The 23215-nt window shown below is 44.4% G+C and overlaps 1 protein-coding gene across 2 annotated transcripts in view; it reads right to left on the bottom strand.

Annotated features, from left to right (window-relative positions):
* The window catches only part of KDM5B (lysine demethylase 5B), a 185349-nt gene that overhangs the window by 77114 nt on the left and 85020 nt on the right, over positions 1-23215 (bottom strand). For both annotated transcript variants that reach the window (XM_077839601.1, XM_077839602.1), the window contains 2 exons: positions 13199-13380; positions 296-458 (listed from right to left, as the gene is read on the bottom strand). In XM_077839601.1, the coding sequence (XP_077695727.1) occupies positions 296-458; positions 13199-13380 (345 nt within the window). The remainder of the gene's footprint in view (positions 1-295; positions 459-13198; positions 13381-23215) is intronic.

Below are 23215 nucleotides of genomic sequence, written 5' to 3'. Positions count from 1 at the left end.
GACCCAGGAATGGAAATCCACTGAGACAGGTCTCTCTGGAGAAGAGCATGTGAAATAATCATCTTAAGTAAGTCTAAAAAGCAATGGCTGCATTGCCCATCCTTTCAAAACAGTACATTATACCAGCTCAAACAAATTTAATTCATCCAATACGTTATTGCTATAGTGTGCAATACATGCATAAGCTATTGCAAAGTTGTGTTAACAATTGATTTAAATTGTCAACCTTACAGAAGAAGCCAACATAAAAGAAAAGGAGATAAATGACAACGAGCACAGAACTCCAATGACATACGGGCACTCCATGGGCCATCAGCGTATTTGGGTTCATAATGGTGACAAGCTGATGCAACAGATCAGGTTGAGACACAAATAACTCAGGAGCCAGCTTCTTCATTACATCTTCCAGCTGCTCAGCCGCATATCCTGGGGCTCCATACCACGTTTTCGGTTCACCCCTGCAAGTTTAAAAAAAGGGGATGCTAAATACATTCACATTTACAGGCTCTTGCTTCACAACACATTGTACGGAAAAGGATGCTAAATAAACACTATTCAGGAGTGTACTAAGGGTTCTCTACATGGTGGAGTAACATGCTATACAGGGGTGTGATTTCTACAGCTCACTAACATGCTGTGCATTAATTCATCCATATAGACTTTACTGGTGCACTTTAAGATAGCACTGTTCGAAACAATACTGATCACGTATACTGGGGAACCTTTAGTCTACACAGACCAATTAATGTACAGCACATTAGTGCACTTTAGAAATCACACCCCCATAGGGTGCATTACCCCATCACACAGACAACCCCCAAGACTCTATCCTAGGGGTGGGCAAACTACAGCCCATGGACCACATCCGACCCACCAGCCATTTTAATCCGACCCTCGACCTCCTGCTGGGGAGCAGGGTCTGGGGCTTGCCCTGCTCCAGCACTCCAGCCGGGGAGCAGGGTTGGGGGCCACTCCGTGCAGCTCCCGGAAGCAGCGGCATGTCCCCGCTGTAGCTCCTATGCATAGCGGCAGCCAGGGGGCTCCGCTCCACATGCTGCCCCCGCCCCAAGTGCCACTCCCGCAGCTCCCATTAGCCGGGAACTGCGGCCAATGGGAGCTGCAAGGGTGGCACCTGTGGATGGGGCAACACAACGTGCCTCCATGTAGGAGCTGGAGGGACATGATGCTGCTTCCAGGAGCTGCTTGAGGTAAGCGCTGCCCGGAGTCTGCACCCCTGAGCCACCCCCCACCCCAACCCCCTGCCCCAGTCCTGATCCCCCTCCCACACTCCGAATCTTTTGTTCTCAGCCCGGAGCACCCTCCTGCACCCCAAACCCCTCATCCTCAGCCCTATCCCAGAGCCTGCACCCCCAGCCGGAGTCCTCACCCCCCAAGCCCCGATCCCCCTCCCGCCCTCCAAACCCCTTGATCCCAGCCCAGAGCAACCCCCTACACCCCAAACCCCTCATCCCCAGCCCCAACCCAGAGCCTACACCCCCAGTCAGAACCCTCATCCCCCACACACACACTTCATCCCCCTTACCCCAACCTGGAGCCCCCTCCTGCACCCTGAACTCCCCATTTCTGGCCCCACTCCAGAGCCCCCACCCCCAGCCCGAGCCAGAGTTTGCCCACCCCTGCTCTATCCACTGCCATAACTCTTGACATTTAATGCTACAGACTTTCTCTTCAGACTTAACCCGTAATTAGCTAGATTTCTGAATGTGTAATTTAAAGTATTTTGAAATTGCCTGTAAGAGTGTATTGTGGAATTCCACTTTTATTACCTCAAGAGCAAATCTGCTCAGGTTAGTGTTCTTTCACTGCAAATGCAACAAATTCCACCTGGGGCCTGACAACCTCTGGCTGAGGCAGAATCGCCATAGAAGCAATATATAGCAACTCCTCACTTAACGTCCTCCCTGTTAATGTTGTTTCGTTGCTGATCAGTTAGGGAACATGCTCGTTTAAAGTTGCACAATGCTCCCTTATAACATTGTTTGGCAGCTGCCTGCTTTGTCCACTGCTTGCAGGAAGAGCAGCCCGTTGGAGCTAGTGGTGGGGGCTTGGAACCAGGGTGGACCGGCAGCCCCACATCAGCTCCCTTAAGTTCCCTGTGCAGCAGCTGCCCAGCAGGCTACCAATTGCCAGCAGTTCGGCTGTCCCTCCCCCACTGCCCTGTGCTGCTCCTGTCCTCTGCCTGGAAGCTACTCTGGGAGCCTCCTGCTTCTTCTGTAGAGGGGTGGGGGGGAAGAGGGGTGCTACTGTCAGGGTGTCCCCCTCCCCCGTAAGCCATCTCCACAGAACGGGGGGCGGGGAGGACGGGGAGAGAGCAACGACGACACAACAGGGCTTAGGACTTAGGGAGCTTGCTGGCAGCAGCTGCTGTCTCAACTTGCTGATCTATTTTAAAAGGCAGTGTACTTAGAGTGGGATCAGTGTACTTATAGGGGCGATGCATGTCTCTCTCTCTCACACACACAGTGTGTGTGTGTCTGTCTCTCTCTGTATGCTGTCTCTCCTCCCTCCATTCCTGCTGCTTTGTAGAGTGTGAGGCTACATTAACAACAACGTGTTAACCCTTGAGGGCTCAGCCAAGTGCTAGTTCATCATTTAGCAGCAAGGCATTCCCTGGGAAATATCCCACTCTCTTCCACCCTCTGACTCCACCACCTCAACCAAGCTTCACAATCATCTTTGCTGTGTATAGTATTAAATTGTTTGTTTAAAAGTGTGTGTGTGTGGTCTTTTGCCTGGTGAAAAATGTTCCCCTGGAACCTAACCATCCCCTATTTACATTAATTCTTATGGGGAAATTGGATTTGCTTAACATTGTTCCTCTTAAAGTGGCATTTTTCAGGAACATAACTATAATGTTAAGCGAGGAGTTATTGTATAACAAATGGAAAAGGGGGAAATAAATAGCAATGCATATAAAATTAGAAGGTGTGAAGTACAGAAAATTGATAAAGAAAGCTAAAAGGAAAGCTATCAAGGAAAAATCCAATGCTGGAAGAATTTTTTTTAAAAACATATTAGGAACAAAAGAAACCCTAGCAAGAATATAGGACCAACACTAGATAGTCATGATAAAATTGTTATTAAAGATGCAGAACAGTTAACCTGTGAAACTCTTTGCCAGAGGATGTTGTGACCACTGTTCCCTCTAAGCTGTGTGCGCGCACACAGATCTTAAACCCCGCGCACATGGCGAAACACCACACGCACTCCGGCTTTTTTTTTTTGTTTGTTTTTTGCACTTCGGCAGCGGCACAGAAGAAATTGTTTGAACACACGGCCTGTTAAAAATTAGAGGGAATATTGGTTGTGACAGCCAAGACTATGACACGATTCAAAAAAGAACTCAAATTCATGGAGGATAGGTCCATCGATGGCTATTAACCAGGACGTTTGCCAGAAGCTGGGAATAGACGACAGGAAATGCATCATTCGATGATTACTTGTTCTGTTCGTTCCCTGTGGGGCACCTGGCATTGGCCAGTTGGAAGACAGGATATTGGGGCTAGATGGACCTTTGGTCTGACTCAGTATGGCTGTTCTTATGTAACAGATACAAGCGTTCAAAAAGTATTCATGTTCTGTACTTGGAAAGAAGCGGGATGATATACTCGTATCAGATGAGAATGATGAATTACTTTCCAAACCATTAGTAAGGAAGAAGGATGTTAGATGCCATCCACTAGAGATAAACATTTTTAAAGTCAACAGGCCCAAATGACTTGCTACCAAAAGTCCTAAAAGAGATGGCTGATGAGATCTCCAGCCACTGTTGTTAATTTTTAATAAATCTTGGACAATAGGGGAAATTCCAGGAAATTGGATGAGTGCTCATGCCAATATTCAAAATTCAAAAAATTGATAAGATGCTCATATGAGATTCAATTGATGAAGTACTAAAGGATAGGAATATAATTAATGTCAGTTAACATGGTTTTATGGAACACAGGTGTTAATGAAAGAATTAAATCAGGTTTGTTTAAGATTACAAGTTTGGTCAATAAGGATATCTACATTGATGTCAGACTTGTGTAAGACTTAGTTCCACATGACATGCTGATTAAAAAATTAACACTATGCAATATCAGTAACTGACAGATCTCAAAAGGTAGTGGCATCAAATGGGGGTGTTTCTAGAGAGGCTGTAGGCCCAATGCCGTCAACATTTTCATAAATGATCTGGAGGTAAATATAAAACCACTGCCAATAAAATCTGCAGGTAACAAATACAGGTGGAACGGTAAATGAGGAGATGGTCAGGGCAGTTATACGTAGCAACCTGGATCACATAGGTCCTTTCAAACAAAATGTGTTTTAATATAGTCAAATGCAAAATTATGTGTCTGATACAAAATTACTCAAGATAGTTAGTTCCAAAGCAGGCTGTGAAGAGTTACAAAGGGATCTCACAAAACTGGGTGTCTGGGCAACAAAATGGTAGTTTAAATTCAATGTTGATAAATGCAAAATAATGCACATTAGAAAACATAATCCCAATTATACATATAAAATGATGGGGTCTAAATTAGCTGTTACCACTCAAGAAAGAGATCTTGGAGTCATCATAGACAGTTCTCTGAAAACATCTGCTCACTGAGCAGCAGCAGTCCAATAGGCTAACAGAATTTTAGGAACCATTAGGAAAGGGATAGATAAGAAGACAGAAAATATCATAATGCCACTATATAAATCTACGGTACACCCACACCTTGTATACTGTAAGCAATTCTGATTGCCTTATCTCATAAAAGATGCATTAGAATTGGAAAAAGTATAGAGCAAGGCAACAAAAGTGATGAGGGGGATGGAACAGCTTCCATATAGAGCAATGTAAAAGATTAGGACTGTTCATCTTGGACAAGCGATTACTGAGGGGGGTATGGTAAAAGCATATAAAATCATGAATGGTGTGGAGAAAATGAGTAAGGAAGTTTCATTTACCCCTTTACAGAACACAAGAACCAGGGCTCACCCAATGAAATAAATAGGTGTAGTAGGAAGAGAGCCTGAAACATAAGCCCTTGTATCAGAGGCCTGGTATGAGGCAGGACCTGCTCACAGAATCTGGTAAGAACAGGGATGATACTGCAGAAATACAATAGGCAGTAAATAAACAAAATAAACAAAAGAAAGTTCTTCTTCTCACATTGCACAATGTGTGGAACTTGTTGCCAGGGGATGTTGCAAAGGCCAAAACTATAATGGGGTTCAAAAAAGAATTAGGTAAGTTCACAGAGCATAGGTCCATTAATGCCTATTAGCCAAGATTGTCAGGGATGTAACCTAATGCTCAGGGTGTCCATAAACCTGATTGCTAGAAGCTGGGAAAGGGCAACAGGGTGGATCACTCAATAAAGTGCCCTGTTCTGTTCACTCCCTCTGAAGCATCTGGTACCCAACACTGTCAGAAGACAGGATATTGGGCTAGATGGATCATTGATCTGATCCCATATGGCCATTCTTATGTTCTTCTTATCTTCTTAGGAACAAGGAAAACAAGCAATGCCTGCAGTCTGAGGGACTATGCTGGAAAGTATTTAGGGAGTCACATTGTTGACAAGCAACTTGAGATGAGTTTCCAGTGTGACAATGTAGCAAAAAGGGCTATATAAACAGGGGCGTACTGAGTACGTATCAAGTATCAGGGGTAACCATGTTAGTCTGTAGCCACAAAAAACAATGAGAAGCTCGGTGGTACCTTAAAGACTAACAGATTTATTTAGGCATAAGCGTTCATGGGTAAATTTTTAAATACTTAGTCTTTAAGGTGCCACCGGACACCTCGTTGTTTGAGTAGGTATGTCTCTATATTGCATTGGTGTCACCTATACTGGAATATTGTGTACAGCTCTAGTTGTCCACATTTTAAAAAGTATGTTAAAAAAATGGTAATAATTTTTGCAACAGGAACTTGGTTAATCCTGTTGATGTATGAGGAAGAATGGAATTAAATTCCCTTTCCCATAGCCAAAGTGCTCGGAAGAATAAAAGATAAAATGTCACTAATCACAACAAATAAGATTCTGAACACTCAGAGAGAGCAGATATGCTGTTTAAGAAAGTGCCATTTCTACAGTCTCTTTAACCATACCACACTTTAAGGGATATAAATTGGCTTATGTGAAAACCTGTGAAAATTTATGACCACTATGGAAACAGACTTGGGGTGGGATGGAGGTGTGTAACATTGTGGTGCAGGCGGTGTGACCTAGTGGTCAGAACAGGAGTCAGACATACTGGTCTGATCAGAGCCAGAAGGTGGAACTGGAGTTGTGGTTGGGAGACAAGCAAATGGCTGGTGCCAGGAGTCAGAGCAGAACTGGAGTCATGGTCAGGAGACAAGCCAGTGGTTAGAGCAGAACCAAAGTTGTGGTCAGGAGACAAGCAAGTTGGTCAGAGCCAGGGGTTAGGAGAAGAGTCTGGTGCTTGACCAGAAACAGGCACGGGTTTGGAGAAAGGTCCAGTAACGGAAAATGGTCTGGACCAGCTGCGGGCATGGAATGCTTTGAGCATCCTCTGTGCTGCTGTTGCTACATGGCTTAAATGATGATCTGCTGGACGTCCAATCAGGGAGCACACTCACTCTATGAGAGCTTATTGTGCCCAACCAAGCTCATTGGGTTGCCAGGTGGCTGTGCCTGCAGCCAATTGAGTTTCTGACAGTACCCCCACATGGGGTCCTCATCCCTGGCTTCTCAGGGTATCATTGGTGAAATTTCTGAAGGAGGTCAGGAGTGTGAACTTTATCTTCTGGCTCCCAAGATTACTCCTCTGGCCTGTACACTCCTTCCAGTCTATCAGATAGTGGAGCTTTAACTGACCAATCTGGAATCAGTTCGCATTCTTCCTCTTCCTGGACTATTACTGGGGTTGGGTCTACCCTGTCAGGGAAGAGACTGTCGATGAACATCTTGAGGGAAACACAAAAGATGCAGTGAATCTTGAGAGATTCTGGGAGCTGAAGACAACTATGTTTATTTGTTCAATGATCTGAAATGAACCCAGGCAATGGTGGTCAGTTTTCAAGTTCTGGGTCAAGACACAAATTTTATTCCCTACAGCATGGCTAGGGCAGCTCATCTCTTTTGGTTAGCTTATAAGATCCTTTAGCAGCCAGTAAGTGCTCTTTGAGGTCCTCTCCAGGACCATGGTTGCTTGGATGACAGAGCCTTCTGGTAGGTCCGGATGAAACCAGGGTGAAAACTGAAATTTGCAAAGAAGGGAGTCTGCTGAGTGGAAGCCTGGGTTAAGTTGTTGTATGCCAAATCGTCCAAACACAGTAGTGGAAGTCAATCATCCCAATGGAAATTCAAAAACCAGCAGATACTGCTCCAAGTTTCAGAGTAGCAGCTGTGTTAGTCTGTATCCGCAAAAAGAAAAGAAGTACTTGTTAGTCTCTAAGGTGCCACAAGTACTCCTTTTCTTTTTGCTCCAAGTTTTGACTGATTCTTTCTATCTTGGCCATCTATCTGCGGATGGTAGGCTGTTGCGGTAAGGGGCCTGGTGCAGGGTTAGAGAAATTCCTGCCAGAACAAAGAAATAAACTGAGGACTTCAATCCAAAATTATGCATGTCAGCATGCTGATACCAGAAGACATGCTCCAGGAAGACTGGTGTGGTTTTCACAGACAGAGGAAATGGTGCGGCAAGGACTCAAATGGGCCATCTTGGTTAGAACCACCACCACAGTCAGGATAACAGTGACCTTGAGAGCATGGTAATTTCACAATAAAATCCACAGAAAGAGCGAACCATGAACATGGCTATGTGGGATGGGGTTGAAGGAGGTCCAATGGCCTTGCTTGTGGTTTCTTCGTACAGGTGCAGAGTTCACATGATTGAACATAGTGTCTTAACATCTGTTTGTAGGGTTGATCACCAGCAGTACTTAGCAATCATGTTCCAGGTTTTACACTGACATAAATGACTCACCATGGGTAAGTCATGACACAGTCTTAGTACCTGAAGCCAGAAGTTGCCCTCAGGAATGCAGAGGTGATACCCACAATAGATGTGGTCTTGTTGCAGGCAAAACCTTGCGTCTGGGGAGGCGCTGGTGATTCTTAGAGACCTGCAGATTGGGACCACAAACGGATCACCTCGTAGCCGTTTCTTGCCCCTGATCTGGGGTATTAACTGTCCCACTTTAGTATCCAAGAGAAGGGGAGTGGAGAGGGAGGGACCTGGGCCCGCCCTCTACTTTGGGTCCCAGCCCAGGGGCCCTAGGGATAGCAGCAAACCACTTGAACTAGCGATTCCTTCCCCTGGGCTACTTCCCTCTCTGGCCCTTCAGCTTGTGGGGCTTCCTGCCCTCTCTCTGCTTGGGCCAGGTTTCTCCCAACCTCTTGTGTCTGTGGAGTCCCTCTGCTCTGCACAAGCCAGGTTTCCCTTTACCTAGGGTCTTGGTCTTCTGGCCCGCCACAGCACTTCTCCAAACTCTCCTCTGCTTCCCTCCAAACTGCTCTCCTTCAAACTGCTCTCTGCTCCAACACCAAACCACTCTGCTTCAACTCCTCCAACTGTCTGATTGAAACAGGTTTTTTTTTTAATCAGGTGACTGGCTTCAGGTGCTCTAATTAATCTATAGCAACCTCTCTTCCTTCTACAGGGAATAAGGCTCTCATCATCCTGGGGCTTACATATCTTCCCACTATCACCCACCTGCTGGCCTCTGGCCATGCTGTATCACACCCGTTATATCGGAGGGCACCTTCCACTTGGCGATAGCAGTCATATTCCGAGGCTCCCTGACAACTGCCACTAGGGAGATGACAAGGTCCAGAAACACCCTGGTATCCTTGTCAAATTTGTATTTCTCAGGTTTTGTGTAAAGTTGATTTTGGCAAGGCTGATCAAGAACAGTGTGCACATGGTGGTCATGGAGCTCTTGGTTCTCCCAAATTAAATGGAAGTTCCCCAGTGCTAGTTCATCTTTGATAGTCACTGAGCCCCTGCCTAAAGTCGTCACTCAGTCCAGTGGGTGCCTGTGGCCAGATATTGAAATTTAACTAAATACTTAGCAGTGGACCGGGGTCCCTGCTTTAGGGCATGGGGAGCAGCTTCTGCAGTATTTTCTCTATTAGAGACATCAAAGATGCCCGCCATTGCCTATACAAAGTTCTTGAAGCATTCAAAGAGAGGACTGGACCCCTCCAAGGGCCAGGACACCCACTTCAGGGCCTCTCTGATCATAGAATATCAGTATTGGAAGGGACCTCAGGAGGTCATCTAGTCCAACCCCCTGCTCAAAGCAGGGCCAATCCCCAATTTTTGCCCCAGATCCCTAAATGGCCCCCTCAAGGAAGGATTGAACTCACAACCCTGGGTTTAGCAGGCCAATGCTCAAACCACTGAGCTATCCCTCCCCCCCGATGAGCAGACTAATTACTAATCCCACTCGGGACTGATCCCTGGCACACATCTGTGGCCATAACACAAACAGAAGATGGCACTGATTAAAGAACCCACAAAATTTTGCACAGTCCCCATCAAACTTACCTGCTAAGGGCACCTGGGGTTTACAGGATGAGGATGCAAGGATATGGGGAACAGGAGTCTGGGCTTGCACCTGGGACTGAAGGACTGCATTCTGGTAATGTAGCATGGTGATCTTGTTATACAGATCATACAGGACTACAACAACATTAGAGAGGGCGAGTTGGGCTCCTACTAGGTACCTCTATACTGTGAGATGATGTCCCATCTTATCTTTTAGGAGGATGCTCAAACTGTCACACACTGGGGTGTAGGTACCGCAAACTAATGGTCAGAATGGGAGTCGGGTCTAGAGGTTGTAGCAGAACAGGAAGAGGGAACTGGAGTCATGAAGCCAGTGGTTACAACCAGCTGTCAGAGCCGAACCAGTCATGGTCAGGAGACAAGCCAGTGGTCAGAGCCAGGAGGTTTGGAGGAAGGTAGAAACTGGGCCTGGAGCAGGAACAGTTGCGGGTTGGTGCAAGGACCAGTACAGGAAGCAGGTCCAGTGTTGCTGCAGGCACGGAATGCATTGAACAGCCACTGTGCTGCTGTTGCTACAAGACTTGAATGATGATCTGCTGGCTTGTGTGCAATCAGCACAGTCACTTAGCGAAAGAAATTGGGCTCAGCCGCTCTCATTGGGTGCCAGGTAACTGCACTTGGAGCCAGCTGAGTTCCTGACAAGAGGACCATCTTGTCCTTGTGCAGTGAGTCATATAGAGTTGTAACCATCAGTGATTGCAACTCACTGCCCCTCCTGGCAGATGTGACAACTATCAGAATGGCCATTTTGTTAGACAGGTGATCCAAGGACTAACGCTGCAGGGGCTCAGAAAGGGGAGGACAGAACTCCATGAGTTTTGTTAGTAGCAAAACTCAATTCCTAGAGAGGGACAAGCTATGTCATGGAAGAAAAGAGAGTAGTCAGGCCTTTAAGTAACCACAACGAGGGTGCTTGTGGGTAACACACTAATAAAGCATATAGGTGAACCTTTATGGATGCTGTAGACACTATACATAAAGAGTTCTGGACTAAGTAGTTCAAAACTGCACAGATAAAAGAGAAATCAGGTACAAATCCTCTATCCGTTGCACAGATAGCCCCTTCATTTCTGACCACATCATTTCACAGTGGCAAGCTTTCTGGACTAAATGAGATTCTCCTATGAAGGAGATTCTCTGACAAGGGGATAAAGCAGAACTTGTCCCACTTGATCTGAAGCCCTAGAGAGTGAAACAAATGTCACATCTAGTCCACTATGTTTTCTGAGTTATGCTGCTACTATGGCAAACATTGTGTAAATATCCAGAAGGAGCATGCTTTACCTTGATAGCTGCCACCTCCACCATATTCTGAGACCCTAGGATCCACTTTACACCACTGGGTATGTGTTATTCTGGTCCCGACTGACCAGGCCAGAGCAAGGGACCCAGGTGACATTGCCACGTCCACTGGCTTTGGCTGAATCCTGACCATCGCCTGGGATGTGAGAATTTGTCCTCTCCCTAAATCATTTATGTTCTCTTCCTATCCCTCTCTTTTTTCCTTCTAATAAGAGTTTAGCTTAGCCAGTCAAAACTGTATATTTTGCAACACTGCGAAGAGCCTGTGACCAAAGAGGCAGCTAAAAGTGATACCCTAAACTGCACACTGCTGGTACAAGTTTGCCAGCTGTTGGAGTGGCTGATAAAACTGTGTGCTATGCCTGTGTTTTTCCAGCAGTGAGGATGCAAGTGAAAGTCAACACCAGAGATAAAAGCTGAATTTTCTAACTTTGCTGTTCTCTTCTTTCCCCTTTTACATGCATTTGTTTTGTTTTGTCTTCTTGGAAAAGGGACTGGACTTTAACAGCAGCAATAGTTCTAGCCCATCTTAACTTTTTCGCTGTTTCCCAAAAAGGACAGTTATTACCATTGTTGATACCACCTAAAAAACTGTCAAATCCCTATAAAAAAATCACTCTACATCTAAAGAAAAAGGGAATGGGATTATGGTTAAAATAAAAGCCTTATTTAATATTTTATATTTCAAATACTTTAACGTTTCCCCTTCTTTTTCTGTATTTTTAATAAAAGGTTAAGAGACTATTTAATGGTGTGTTTGCTACGGAAAATAAGTAGGCTGAGTTAAAACCAAGAAGGTCTCTGTGTCAACTCGAAAGCTCTCTCTCACCAACAAAAGTTGGTCCCATAAAAGTTATGACCTCACTCACCGTGTACCCCCTAACATCCTGAGACCAACATGGTTACAACACTGCATACATTTAATATTGGGCAGTTTCAGGTCACCTTTCTCTGAGCCCTATATTCCATCAAAATTAATACAGGAGATCTCCGCCCTCTTAGATACTGCAGGTGAAATAGATGGCATTATTCAGATGTCTCTGGCTGGGATAGGGAGTCCTTCACTTAGAGGGGGAGTGATCCTGTCTTTGGCCTTAACCTCCAGTTTCCAGTTGCAAGGTGTGGGCCATCCTACTGAACAGCCCCTGAAATTGCAGAAATTTGTCCAGAGGACAAGCTACCGAGGAATCTATATTTTTATCCAGCAAAGTAGCTTCAGTGATAACACCTCCTGTAGGTATCCCTTGATCATCAGAAGTCATTTCCTCATACCCTGAAGCCTCACCTCCAATGAACTGTGAAGAAGGCTGAGGAAGGACAGGTTTCTGGTGCTGGAAGTGGAGGCTGGGCCATGACGTAGCAAATTACTCTAAAGTGGATTACACACAGCTAAACACATCAACTATTTAAAATAAAGGCTAGAAAAATGTCTACAAGTGAAGACAGGACACAGTGGTTCCTAATGTTCTCCACTGCAAAGCAGAAGGAAGCAAGGCAGTTGGAACTACATTTCTTAATATGGGTTCTGAAAGCAAACACTAATGTCAGGATGCGGAACTATTCTGGAAAGCTGTGACTCTCTGAAAAGGACTTGAGGAAAATGGTGGTTAGCTAAATTAAAATGAGCTCCTTTTGCAAAACTGTGGCTAAGAGGGGTAGATACGATTCTTGGACATACCAACAGAGGAAGACTGAGTAGGACTGTGGTATTATCTTTGCATGCAGCACTGGTGAGACCATGACTGGAATTATATTTCCAGTTATGTGCACATTTTTAAAAAAGGAAGTTGAAAAACTGGAAAGGGTTCAGGTAAGAGCTAGAAGAATCAGTTGAGGTGTGGAAAATGTGCCCCACAGCGAGAAATTTAAGACATTCATCTATTTTGTGGGTAAGAAGAATGGCTCCCTTCAACATTGTGTTGATTAAAGAGCTGACTTGATGATAATCAACAACTACTTATGTGGAGAGAAGATTTCTAATAGCACAAAACTCAACCTATCAGACAAAATAATACAAAGATCCAATAGCTGTAAATCACAGCTAGACATATTTAAACTGGAAATTAAGTACAAGTTTTAACATTGAGGATAAGCAACCTTTGGAACAACTTAGCAAGAGATGTCTTTACATCAAGATTGGATGTCTCTAAAAGATAGACTCTAGCTCAACCACAAGTTACTGAGTTTGACGCAGGATTTCGCTGGTTGAAATTCTATGGCACGTATTATGCGGGGGGTGAGATTAGAGAACCATAAGAGTTCCTTCAGCCTTAAAAATCTATGCACTTACAACCTGGACTTAGTCCCTACAAATCAGTGGGGGCTTTGGGGTTATTTCCCCCTCCTCTCCAAAACTCACCAATGCAGATAGTTAATGGAATAGCTCCAGTGGTCCTCAATATGCCAGCAAAATGAAGAAAAGCACATTCCTACATAGAGCCAGGGCAATTTCATTCCACATATATCTGCAGTGATGTGAGCAAGTACAGACTGCTCCATCACAGGCATGTTGTTCAAATTCCAGCCACTATCAAGATATTCCTAAAAGTGGAACAGAAAAAAAGAGTCACTGGTCTAAGCCACATCAAGTAAACAACAAAAATGGAAGTAACTTACCTGTTCAGTAACTGAAGTTTTTCGAGATGTGTTATTTATGTGTGTTCCACTGGAGATTGGAAGGCTTTGGCCAGCAGTGTCCATTGAGGCTATGCAGGGAGCAGGTGCAATCAAGCCCTCCTGTGCTTGAGGATATATAGGGTGTGGAGCAACCAACCACCCTCAGTTCCTTCACCACTACCCAATCCAAGTATTGGACTCAGCAGTTGTGGGGAAATGAGGGTATGTTATGGAACACATACAGACACACATCCAAAGAGGTCGAGTTACTGAACAGGTAAGTAACTTCCATTTCTTCTTTGAGTGCTTGTCTATGTGTGTGCCATGTCTGGTGTCTCCCAAGCAGTATCCATAAAAGAGGGGGTGGGAAATACTGCAAATCTCATTGAACAGGGATTTTAATACATCCTTGTAAAAATCGAGCATCTGGACGTGCCGTCTCCACAACAGAGTAATGTTTTGTGAAGGTACATTCATTACCGCAGGAGGCAGCCCTACAAATAGCAATTAAAGGAACACCTCTAAACGAGGCTGCCTGTGCCTTGGTTGAATGTGCTCTGATGTTCCCAGGGAGCTGTAAAATGACCGTATCATAACTTTATACAACCTGACACCCATCTAGAAATTCTCTGGGTTGCAACTACCTGAGACCCTTAGATCTTTCAGCAACAGGGAGAAAAAAAACAGCCTTGGGGATGATCCAAATTATTTTATCCTTTCAGCTAAAAGGGCAAGACCCATAAGGACATCTAATGTGTGCACTGCAGCTTTACCCTTGGTTGACTGTGTTTCACAAAGGATACTGGTAAATATAGCAATTGATTTAAACGAAAATCAGACAGCACCTTAAGAAGGAATTTAGGGTGCAGTCCGAGAATAATCTTGAGTTTGTGAAAAATCGTAGACTACACCCTGCAATAAGTGCTTGCAACTCAATCACATTATGTGAGAAATGTAATAGCCATAAAACATGCTCTTTTCAGGGACAAATGCAACAAGGAACAAGAAACCAATGGTTTGAAAGACCTGTTATTACAACAGTGAGATCCCAAAAGGAGTAGGCTGCTGCCTAAGGGGAGAAATTCTAACAAGTCCTTAAAAAAAATTCACCAAAGGATGAGAAAAGAGACTGTATAATCCTAAACTGGACAACAATGAGCCAAAGCAGCATTCAAATTGACATGCAGAGAATTAACTGAAAGACCTGAAGTTTCAAGAATATTAGGAATTGTCATTTCCATTGAAGAAAGACTGCACTGTGTTTACACACTCAGACTTCAAGGACAGAAGGGACCATCATGATCATCTAGTCTGACCTGCACAGTGAGGCCACAGAACCTCAATCACCCACTCCTGTAATAAACTCATAATCTCTGACTCATCTACTGAAGTCCTCAAATCTTGATTTAAAGACTTCAAGTTACAGAGAATCCACCATTCACTCTAGTGCAAACCAGCAACTGACCCATGCCCCACATTGCAGAGGAAAGCAAAAAAAAACCCCGAGGTCTCTGCCAATCTGACCTGGGGGAAAATTCCTTCCCAACCTCAAATATGGCAATCAGTTATATATATGCGCATATAGGCAAGACCCACTACACAGACAGCTGGCAAATAATTCTCTGTAGTAACTCAGAACCTTCTTCATCTAGTTTCTATCTGCAACCATTGGAGATATTTCCCAATAGCAGTCATGTCTTGGCCAAGTGCCATTGTAGGCAATCTCAATCATACTATTACCTCCATAAATTTATCAAGGTCAGTCTTGAAACAAGTTGATGGTTTTTTGACCCACTTCTCCCCTTGGAAGGCTATTCCAGAACTTCACTCCTCCAATGGTAAGAAACCTTTGTCCAATTTCAAACCTAAACTTAATAATGGTCAGTTTATATCCATTTGCCCTTCTGCCAACATTGGCCCTTAACTTAAATAACTCCTCTCCCTCCCACCCTGGTGTTTATCCCTCATACGTATTTATAGAGAACAATCATAATTCCCCTCATCCTTTGTTTTGTTAGGCAAAACGAGCCAAGTCCCTAAGTCTCTTCTCATAAAGTAGGTTCTCCATTCCTTTGATCATCCTAGGAGCCCTTCTCTGTACCTGTTCCAGTTTGAATTCATCTTTCTTAAACATAGGAGACAAGAACTGTACACAGTATTCCAGATGAGGTTTCACAAGTGCCTTGTATAATGGTAATGACACTTCCCTATCTCTACTGGAAATACCTCATCTGATGCATCTTAGTTTTGCATTAATCTTTTTCATGGCCGCATCACATTGGCAGCTCATAGTCATCCTGTGATTCACCCAAGTATTTCTCCTCTATCTCTTCCAACTCATATGCCCCCACCTTATAGTAAAAATTCTTGTTGTTAATCCCCAAGTGCATGACTTTGCAATATTAATTTCATCCCATTTCTATTACTCCAGTTTTCAAGGTCATCAAAATCTTGTGTGATATTCTGGTTCTCTTCTGTATTGGCAATATTTCCCAACTTTGTGTCATCTGCAAATTTTACTACCACACTCCCACTTTTTGTGCCAAGGTCACTAATGAAAATGTTCAGTAAGATTGGTCCCAAGACTGATCCTTTAGGAACTCCATTTGTAGTCTCCCTCCACTCTGACAGTGCACCTTTCAGCATTACCTGTTGCAGTCTCCCCTTTAACCGGTTATTACCTACCTTTCAATTCTCATATTAATTCCCATTTTATCCAATTTGACTAATAATATCCTATGTGGAACTGTATCAAATGCAGTAGTTCTAATCTACCTGGATTTCAGTAAAGCATTTTTTTGTATAGAAACCTGGTTATCTTCTCAAAGAAAGATAAATCTGGTCTTGCACAATCTATCTTTCGTAAAACCAGGTTGTATTTTATCCCAATTACTGTTTACCTCTATGTCCTTAACAGCTCTCTCTTTCAAAATATTTTCATAGATTCATAGATATTAAGGTCAGAAGGGACCATTATGATCATCTAGTCTGACCTCCTGCACAATGCAGGCCACAGAATCTCACCCACCCACTCCTGTGATAAACCTCTCACCTATGTCTGAGCTACTGAAGTCCTCAAATCGTGGTTTAAAGACTTCAAGGAGCAGAGAATCCTCCAGCAAGTGACCCGTGCCCCATGCTACAGAGGAAGGCGAAAAACCTCAAGGGCCTCTTCCAATCTGCCCTGAAGGAAAATTCCTTCCTGACCCCAAATATGGTGATCAGCTGAACCCTGAGCATGTGAGCAAGATTCACCAGCCAGATACTGAGGAAAGAATTCTCTGTAGTAACTCAGATCCCACCCCATCTAACATCCCATCACAGGCCATTGGGCCTATTTACCATGAATATTTAATGATCAATTAATTGACAAAATCATATTATCCCATCATACCATCTCCTCCATAAACTTATCAAGTTTAATCTTAAAGCCGGATAGGTCTTTTGCCCCCACTGCTTCCCTTGGAAGGCTATTCCAAAACTTCACTCCTCTGATGGTTAGACACCTTCATCTAATTTCAAGTCTAAACTTCCCAATGGCCAGTTTATATCCATTTGTTCTTGTGTCCACATTGGTACTGAGCTTAAATAATTCCTCGCCCTCTCCGGTATTTATCCCTCTGATATATTTATAGAGAGCAATCATATCTCCCCTCAACCTTCTTTTGGTTAGGCTAAACAAGCCAAGCTCCTTGAGTCTCCTTTCATAAGACAGGTTTTCCATTCCTCGGATCATCCTAGTAGCACTTCTCTGTACCTGTTCCAGTTTGAATTCATCCTTCTTAAACATGGGAGACCAGAACTGCACACAGTATTCCAGGTGAGGTCTCACCAGTGCCTTGTATAACGGTACGAACACCTCCTTATCTCTACTGGAAATACCTTGCCTAATGCATCCCAAGACCACATTAGCTTTTTCACAGCTATATCACATTGGCTACTCATAGTCATCCTGTGATCAACCAATACTCCAAGGTCCTTCTCCTCCTCCGCTACTTCTAATTGATGCGTCCCCAGCTTATAATTAAAATTCTTGTTATTAATCCCTAAATGCATGACCTTACACTTCTCACTATTAAATTTCATCCTATTACCATTACTCCAGTTTACAAGGTCATCCAGATCTTCCCATATGATATCCTGGTCCTTCTCTGTATTGGCAATACCTCCCAGCTTTGTATCATCTGCAAACTTTATTAGCACACTCCCACTTTTTGTGCTGAGGTCAGTAATAAAAAGATTAAATAAGATTGGTCCCAAAACCGATCCCTGAGGAACTCCATTAGTAACCTCCCTCCAGCCTGACAGTTCACCTTTCAGTATGACCCACTGTAGTCTCCCTGTTAACCAATTCCTTGTCCACCTTTCAATTTTCATATTGATCTCCATCTTTTCCAATTTAATTAATAATTCCCCATGTGGCACAGTATCAAACGCCTTACTGAAATCTGGATAAATTAGATCCACTGCGTTTCCTTTGTCTAAAAAATCTGTTACTTTCTCAAAGAAGGCGATCAGGTTGGTTTGGCACAATCTACCTTTTGTAAAACCATGTTGTATTTTGTCCCATTTACCATTGACCTCAATGTCCTCAACTATTTTTCCTTCAAAATTTTTTCCAAGACTACAGATGTCAAACTAACAGGCTTGTAGTTACCCGGATCAATTTTTTTCCTTTCTTAAAAATAGGAACTATGTTAGTAATTCTCCAATCATACAGTACAACCCCTGATTTTACAGATTCATTAAAAATTCTTGCTAATGGGCGTGCCAATTCCTTTAATATTCATGGATGAAGATTATGTGGGCCCCCCAATTTAGTCCCATTAAGCTGTTCGAGTTTCGCTTCTATGTCAGATATGGTAATATCTACCTCCATATCCTCATTCCCATTTGTCATGCTACCATTATCCCGAAGATCCTCATTAGCCTTATTAAAGGCTGAGGCAAAGTATTTGTTTAGATATTGGGCCATGCCTAGATTATCCTTAACCTCCACTCCATCCTCAGTGTTTAGCAGTCCCACTTCTTTTTTCTTTGTTTTCTTCTTATTTATATGGTTATAGAGCCTTTTACTATTGGTTTTAATTCCCTTTGCAAGGTCCAACTTTACTCTATTACAGGAGAGGGTGGGTGAGGTTCTGTGGCCTGTGTTGTGCAAGAGGTCAGACTAAATGATCACGATGCTCCCTTCAAGCCTATAAACTCTAGAACACTGATATGAAGCTGGGTTTTTTTATTAGACTGTTTGGCCTTCTCTGAGATGGGCTCCCATTTCAACATTGATGTATACGTGAAAATCAACTTTTCAGGAAGTTATGGGGAGAAAGGAACTTTACAAACTTGCGGTGGATCCTTGCACCAATTGAGAGAATCCAAAACTTGCTGTGGGATCCACAGCATCATGACCATATTGTGAACCCACAAGGGGTTGTTAAGACAACGTAGATGCAGTCTCACAAATAGAGTTACCAGACTGCATGAAGCAACATGGCCCAACAGGCAAAGACGTGTTCTCACTGCTGACTGATCAGTTCTCACATGTTGTTTAACCTGGCTTGAGGCAGAAATACCTTTGCTGCTGTGGAATTTATGAGGGCCCCAAAAAATTCTATTCTTTGAGCTGGAGTTGCACAAGACTTGTCCTTGTTTATTCCGAGTCCCATGCTGGTGATCAAGAGTATGATCAATATCCAATACTTATTTCTGGGGGGAGAGGTGAGAAGAATAATCCTGCACCAACCAATAACTGAGATATGGCTAAACTAAACTGTTCCTACATCTTAAACGCACTGCAACTACGGCCAGGCATTTTGTAAAAGTCATTGGGTCTGATCATCAGCCAACAGACTGCACCCTGTACTGGTAATGCACGTTGCCCACTACAAAAACACACATTTTTCTGATGTGCCAGATGAATGGAAATATGGAAATAAGCATCTTGTAGATTGGGAGCTGTGACCCAATCAAGAGGATCTAGGACAGAAGTGTGGAAGAGAGGGTTACAATGCAAAATCTGAACTGATGTACAAAAAAAAAAAAAATTTATATTCCTCAGGTCTAATATTGGACGCCAGCCTCCTGATTTTGTAGGAATTAGAAATTATCAGTAATAGAATCCCTCCTCCCTTCCCAAGGGGAACCCAACTGAACCTGTTCCTGAAGTAGATTCTTGTGAGAGCGGACCTGAAGAGGGATAGGAAAGGAGGTTGTGGGGTGGGCACATTCTTAAACTGGATAAAAGTATCTTTTTGAATTATTTCCAGCACCATCGGTTGGTGGTGATATCCTTCCAGGCTTCCTGTAAGTAATGCAAATGGACCCCAAAAGTGGTAGAGAAAGATTGATTGACAGCTCTTGATGTAAGCATTAAATCAACTGCTTGGACAATGAGAATGTTTTAGTATTAGCTATAGAGGAGGTAGAAGAAAGTGTTCTTCTAGGAGGGCACTGCTTCTTCCTAGACTCTGCTAAGGATGATAAAATGTAGTAGTGAATGACTATAGCAATTGCCTCTGACAACGGGACTTCTTCCTCTAATACTGGAGCTTAAGAAGGCAGAACAGAGGACAGCACAGCTGCTACTGAAGCAACCCAAACACACAGTGCCGGAGAATCGGACACCGTTGGCCCCAACGAACTTCAGGGTTCTCTCTTTATGAGACCCAACAGAGACTCGGGGTCATTTTAGAAGCAGATCTCTTTCAAGAGCAAGACAGTGGGGGACGTCTCCCTCTTTTTGTTTTTTTTTGGAGCAGTTTTAATTGTGGACTGATCCCTAAGCTCCTTTCGGAAAAAGCGTTTACTCCCATCTGCCTGAGCAGAGGTTGAGGCCACAGCAGAAGTCATTTGTGCTGACAATTGTCCCAGACTGGGAGGATCCTAACCCTCTTCAGGGTCTGAAGCAGGCCTAACTGATTTGTTTAAGAGAAAAAGTTTTAGCCTGTTTTCTGACTGGCTAAGCGGCAGTTCTGTTTGTTTGTCTTTCCTCCACAGGACAGAAGCGACTTTGTCTGTACAAAGTGCAAGCTGGTCTCCATATTGGAAGAGAAGGTTCAAGGTCTGGAGAAACAAGCATCGACCTTGCATTGCAGAAGAGAAACTGAAGATTTCCTTGACAGATGTCAGGATATGCTTCTACGGACACAAAGTTCTGAAGATTCAGAGCAGGCTGAACAGCGGGGGCAGAAGGATGGTGAAGAAATTTGGCAGCATGTAACCTCCAGAACAAGAAAGGGGAGCGTCCATGTTCCAGCAATGCAGATACAGGTAAGCAACCGTTTTCATGTTCTCTCCACTGGTACTAATGCAGATGGTGGACTAGATGATACATCTGAGGGGAGGGAGCAGAAAGAGACTCCGCCGATTGGAAGGCATGAGATGCACTGTCCTAGGGATGGGAGTTCCACGACCACCACTCCTAAGAGAAGGACGCGGGTGGTGATGGTCGGGGACTCCCTCCTCGGGGGGACTGACTCATCTATCTGTTACCCCGACCTGGAAAACAGAGAAGTCTACTGCTTGCGAGGAGCTAGGATTCACAATATGACGGTGAAACTGCCGAGACTCATCAAGCCCTCGGATCACTACCTCTTCCTGCTTCTCCACGTGGGCACCGATGATATTGCCAACAATGACCTTGAGCAGATCACGGCAGACTACATGGCTCTGGGAAGAAGGATAAAGGAGTTTGAGGCGCAAGTGGTGTTCTCGTCCATCCTCCCCGTGGAAGGAAAAGGCCTGGGTAGAGATCGTCAAATCGTGGAAGTCAACGAATGGCTACGCAGGTGGTGTCGGAGAGAAGGCTTTGGATTCTTTGACCATGGGATGGTGTTCCAAGAAGGAGGAGTGCTGGGCAGAGACGGGCTCCACCTAACAAAGAGAGGGAAGAGCATCTTCGCAAGCAGGCTGACTAACCTAGTGAGGAGGGCTTTAAACTAGGTTCACCGGGGGAAGGAGACCAAAGCCCTGAGGTAAGTGGGATACTGGGAGGAAGCACGAGCAAGAGAGCGCAAGAGGGGAGGGCTCCTGCCTCATACTGAGAAAACGGGATAATCAGCGATTTATCTCAAGTGCCTATATACAAATGCAAGAAGCCTGGGAAACAAGCAGGGAGAACTGGAAGTCCTGGCACAGTCAAGGAATTATGATGTGATTGGAATAACAGAGACTTGGTGGGATAACTCACATGACTGGAGTACTGTTATGGATGGATATAAACTGTTCAGAAAGGACACGCAAGGCAGAAAAGGTGAGGGAGTTGCACTGCATGTAAGAGAGCCGTATGAGTGCTCAGAGCTCCGGTATGAAACTGCAGAAAAACCTGAGAGTCTCTGGATTAAGTTTAGAAGCGTGAGCAACAAGGGTGATGTCGTGGTGGGAGTCTGCTATAGACCACTGGACCAGGGGGATGAGGTGGACGAGGCTTTCTTCCAGCAACTAACGGAAGTTACTAGATCGCAGGCCCTTGTTCTCATGTGAGACTTCAATCACCCTGATATCTGCTGGGAGAGCAATAAAGCCGTGCACAGACAATCCAGGAAGTTTTTGGAAAGCGTAGGGGACAATTTCCTGGTGCAAGTACTGGAGGAACCAACTAGGGGCAGAGCTCTTCTTGACTTGCTGCTCACAAACTGGGAAGAATTAGTAGGGGAAGCAAAAGTGGATGGAACCTGGAAGGCAGTGACCATGAGATAGTAAAGTTCTGGATCCTGACACAAGGAAGAAAGGAGAGCAGCAGAATACGGACCCTGGACTTCAGAAAAGCAGACTTTGACTCCCTCAGGGAACTGATGGGCAGGATCCCCTGGGAGAATAACATGAGGGGGAAAGGAGTCATAGAATCATAGAATATCAGGGTTGGAAGGGACCTCAGGACGTCACCTAGTCCAACCCCCTGCTCAAAGCAGGACCGATCCCCAATTAAATCATCCCAGCCAGGGCTTTCTCAAGCCTGACCTTAAAAACTTTTAAGGAAGGAGATTCCACCACCTCCCGAGGTAACACATTCACTGTTTCACCACCCTTCTAGTGAAAAAGTTTTTCCTAATATCCAACCTAAATCTCTCCCACTGCAACTTGAGACCATTACTCCTTGTTCTGTCATCTGCTACCACTGAGAAAAGTCTAGAGCCATCCTCTTTGGAACCCCCTTTCAGGTAGTTGAAAGCAGCTATCAAATCCCCCCTCATTCTTCTCTTCCGTAGACTAAACATCCCCAGTTCCCTCAGCCTCTCCTCATAAGTCATGTGTTCCAGTCCCCTAATCATTTTTGTTGCCCTCCACCGGACTCTTTCCAATTTTTCCACATCCCTCTTGTAGTGTGGGGCCCAAAACTGGACACAGCACTCCAGATGAGGCCTCACCAGTGTCGAATAGAGGGGAACGATCATGTCCCTCCATCTGCTGGCAATGCACCTACTTATACATCCCAAAATGCCATTGGCCTTCTTGGCAACAAGGGCACACTGTTGACTCATATCCAGCTTCTCGTCCACTGTAACCCCTAGGTCCTTTTCTGCAGAACTGCTGCCGAGCCATTCAGTCCCTAGTCTGTAGCGGTGCATTGGATTCTTCCATCCAAAGGGCAGGACTCTGCACTTGTCCTTGTTGAACCTCATCAGATTTCTTTTGGCCCAGTCCTCCAATTTGTCTAGGTCCATCTGTATCCTATCCCTACCCTCCAGTATCTACCTCTCCTCCCAGTTTCGTGTCATCTGCAAACTTGCTGAGGGTGCAATTCACACCATCCTCCAGATCA

This window comes from Eretmochelys imbricata, chromosome 21, assembly GCF_965152235.1.
Source record: "Eretmochelys imbricata isolate rEreImb1 chromosome 21, rEreImb1.hap1, whole genome shotgun sequence".
NCBI classification, from domain to species: domain Eukaryota; kingdom Metazoa; phylum Chordata; order Testudines; family Cheloniidae; genus Eretmochelys; species Eretmochelys imbricata.
This window is presented reverse-complemented; position numbering and strand designations above follow the sequence as displayed.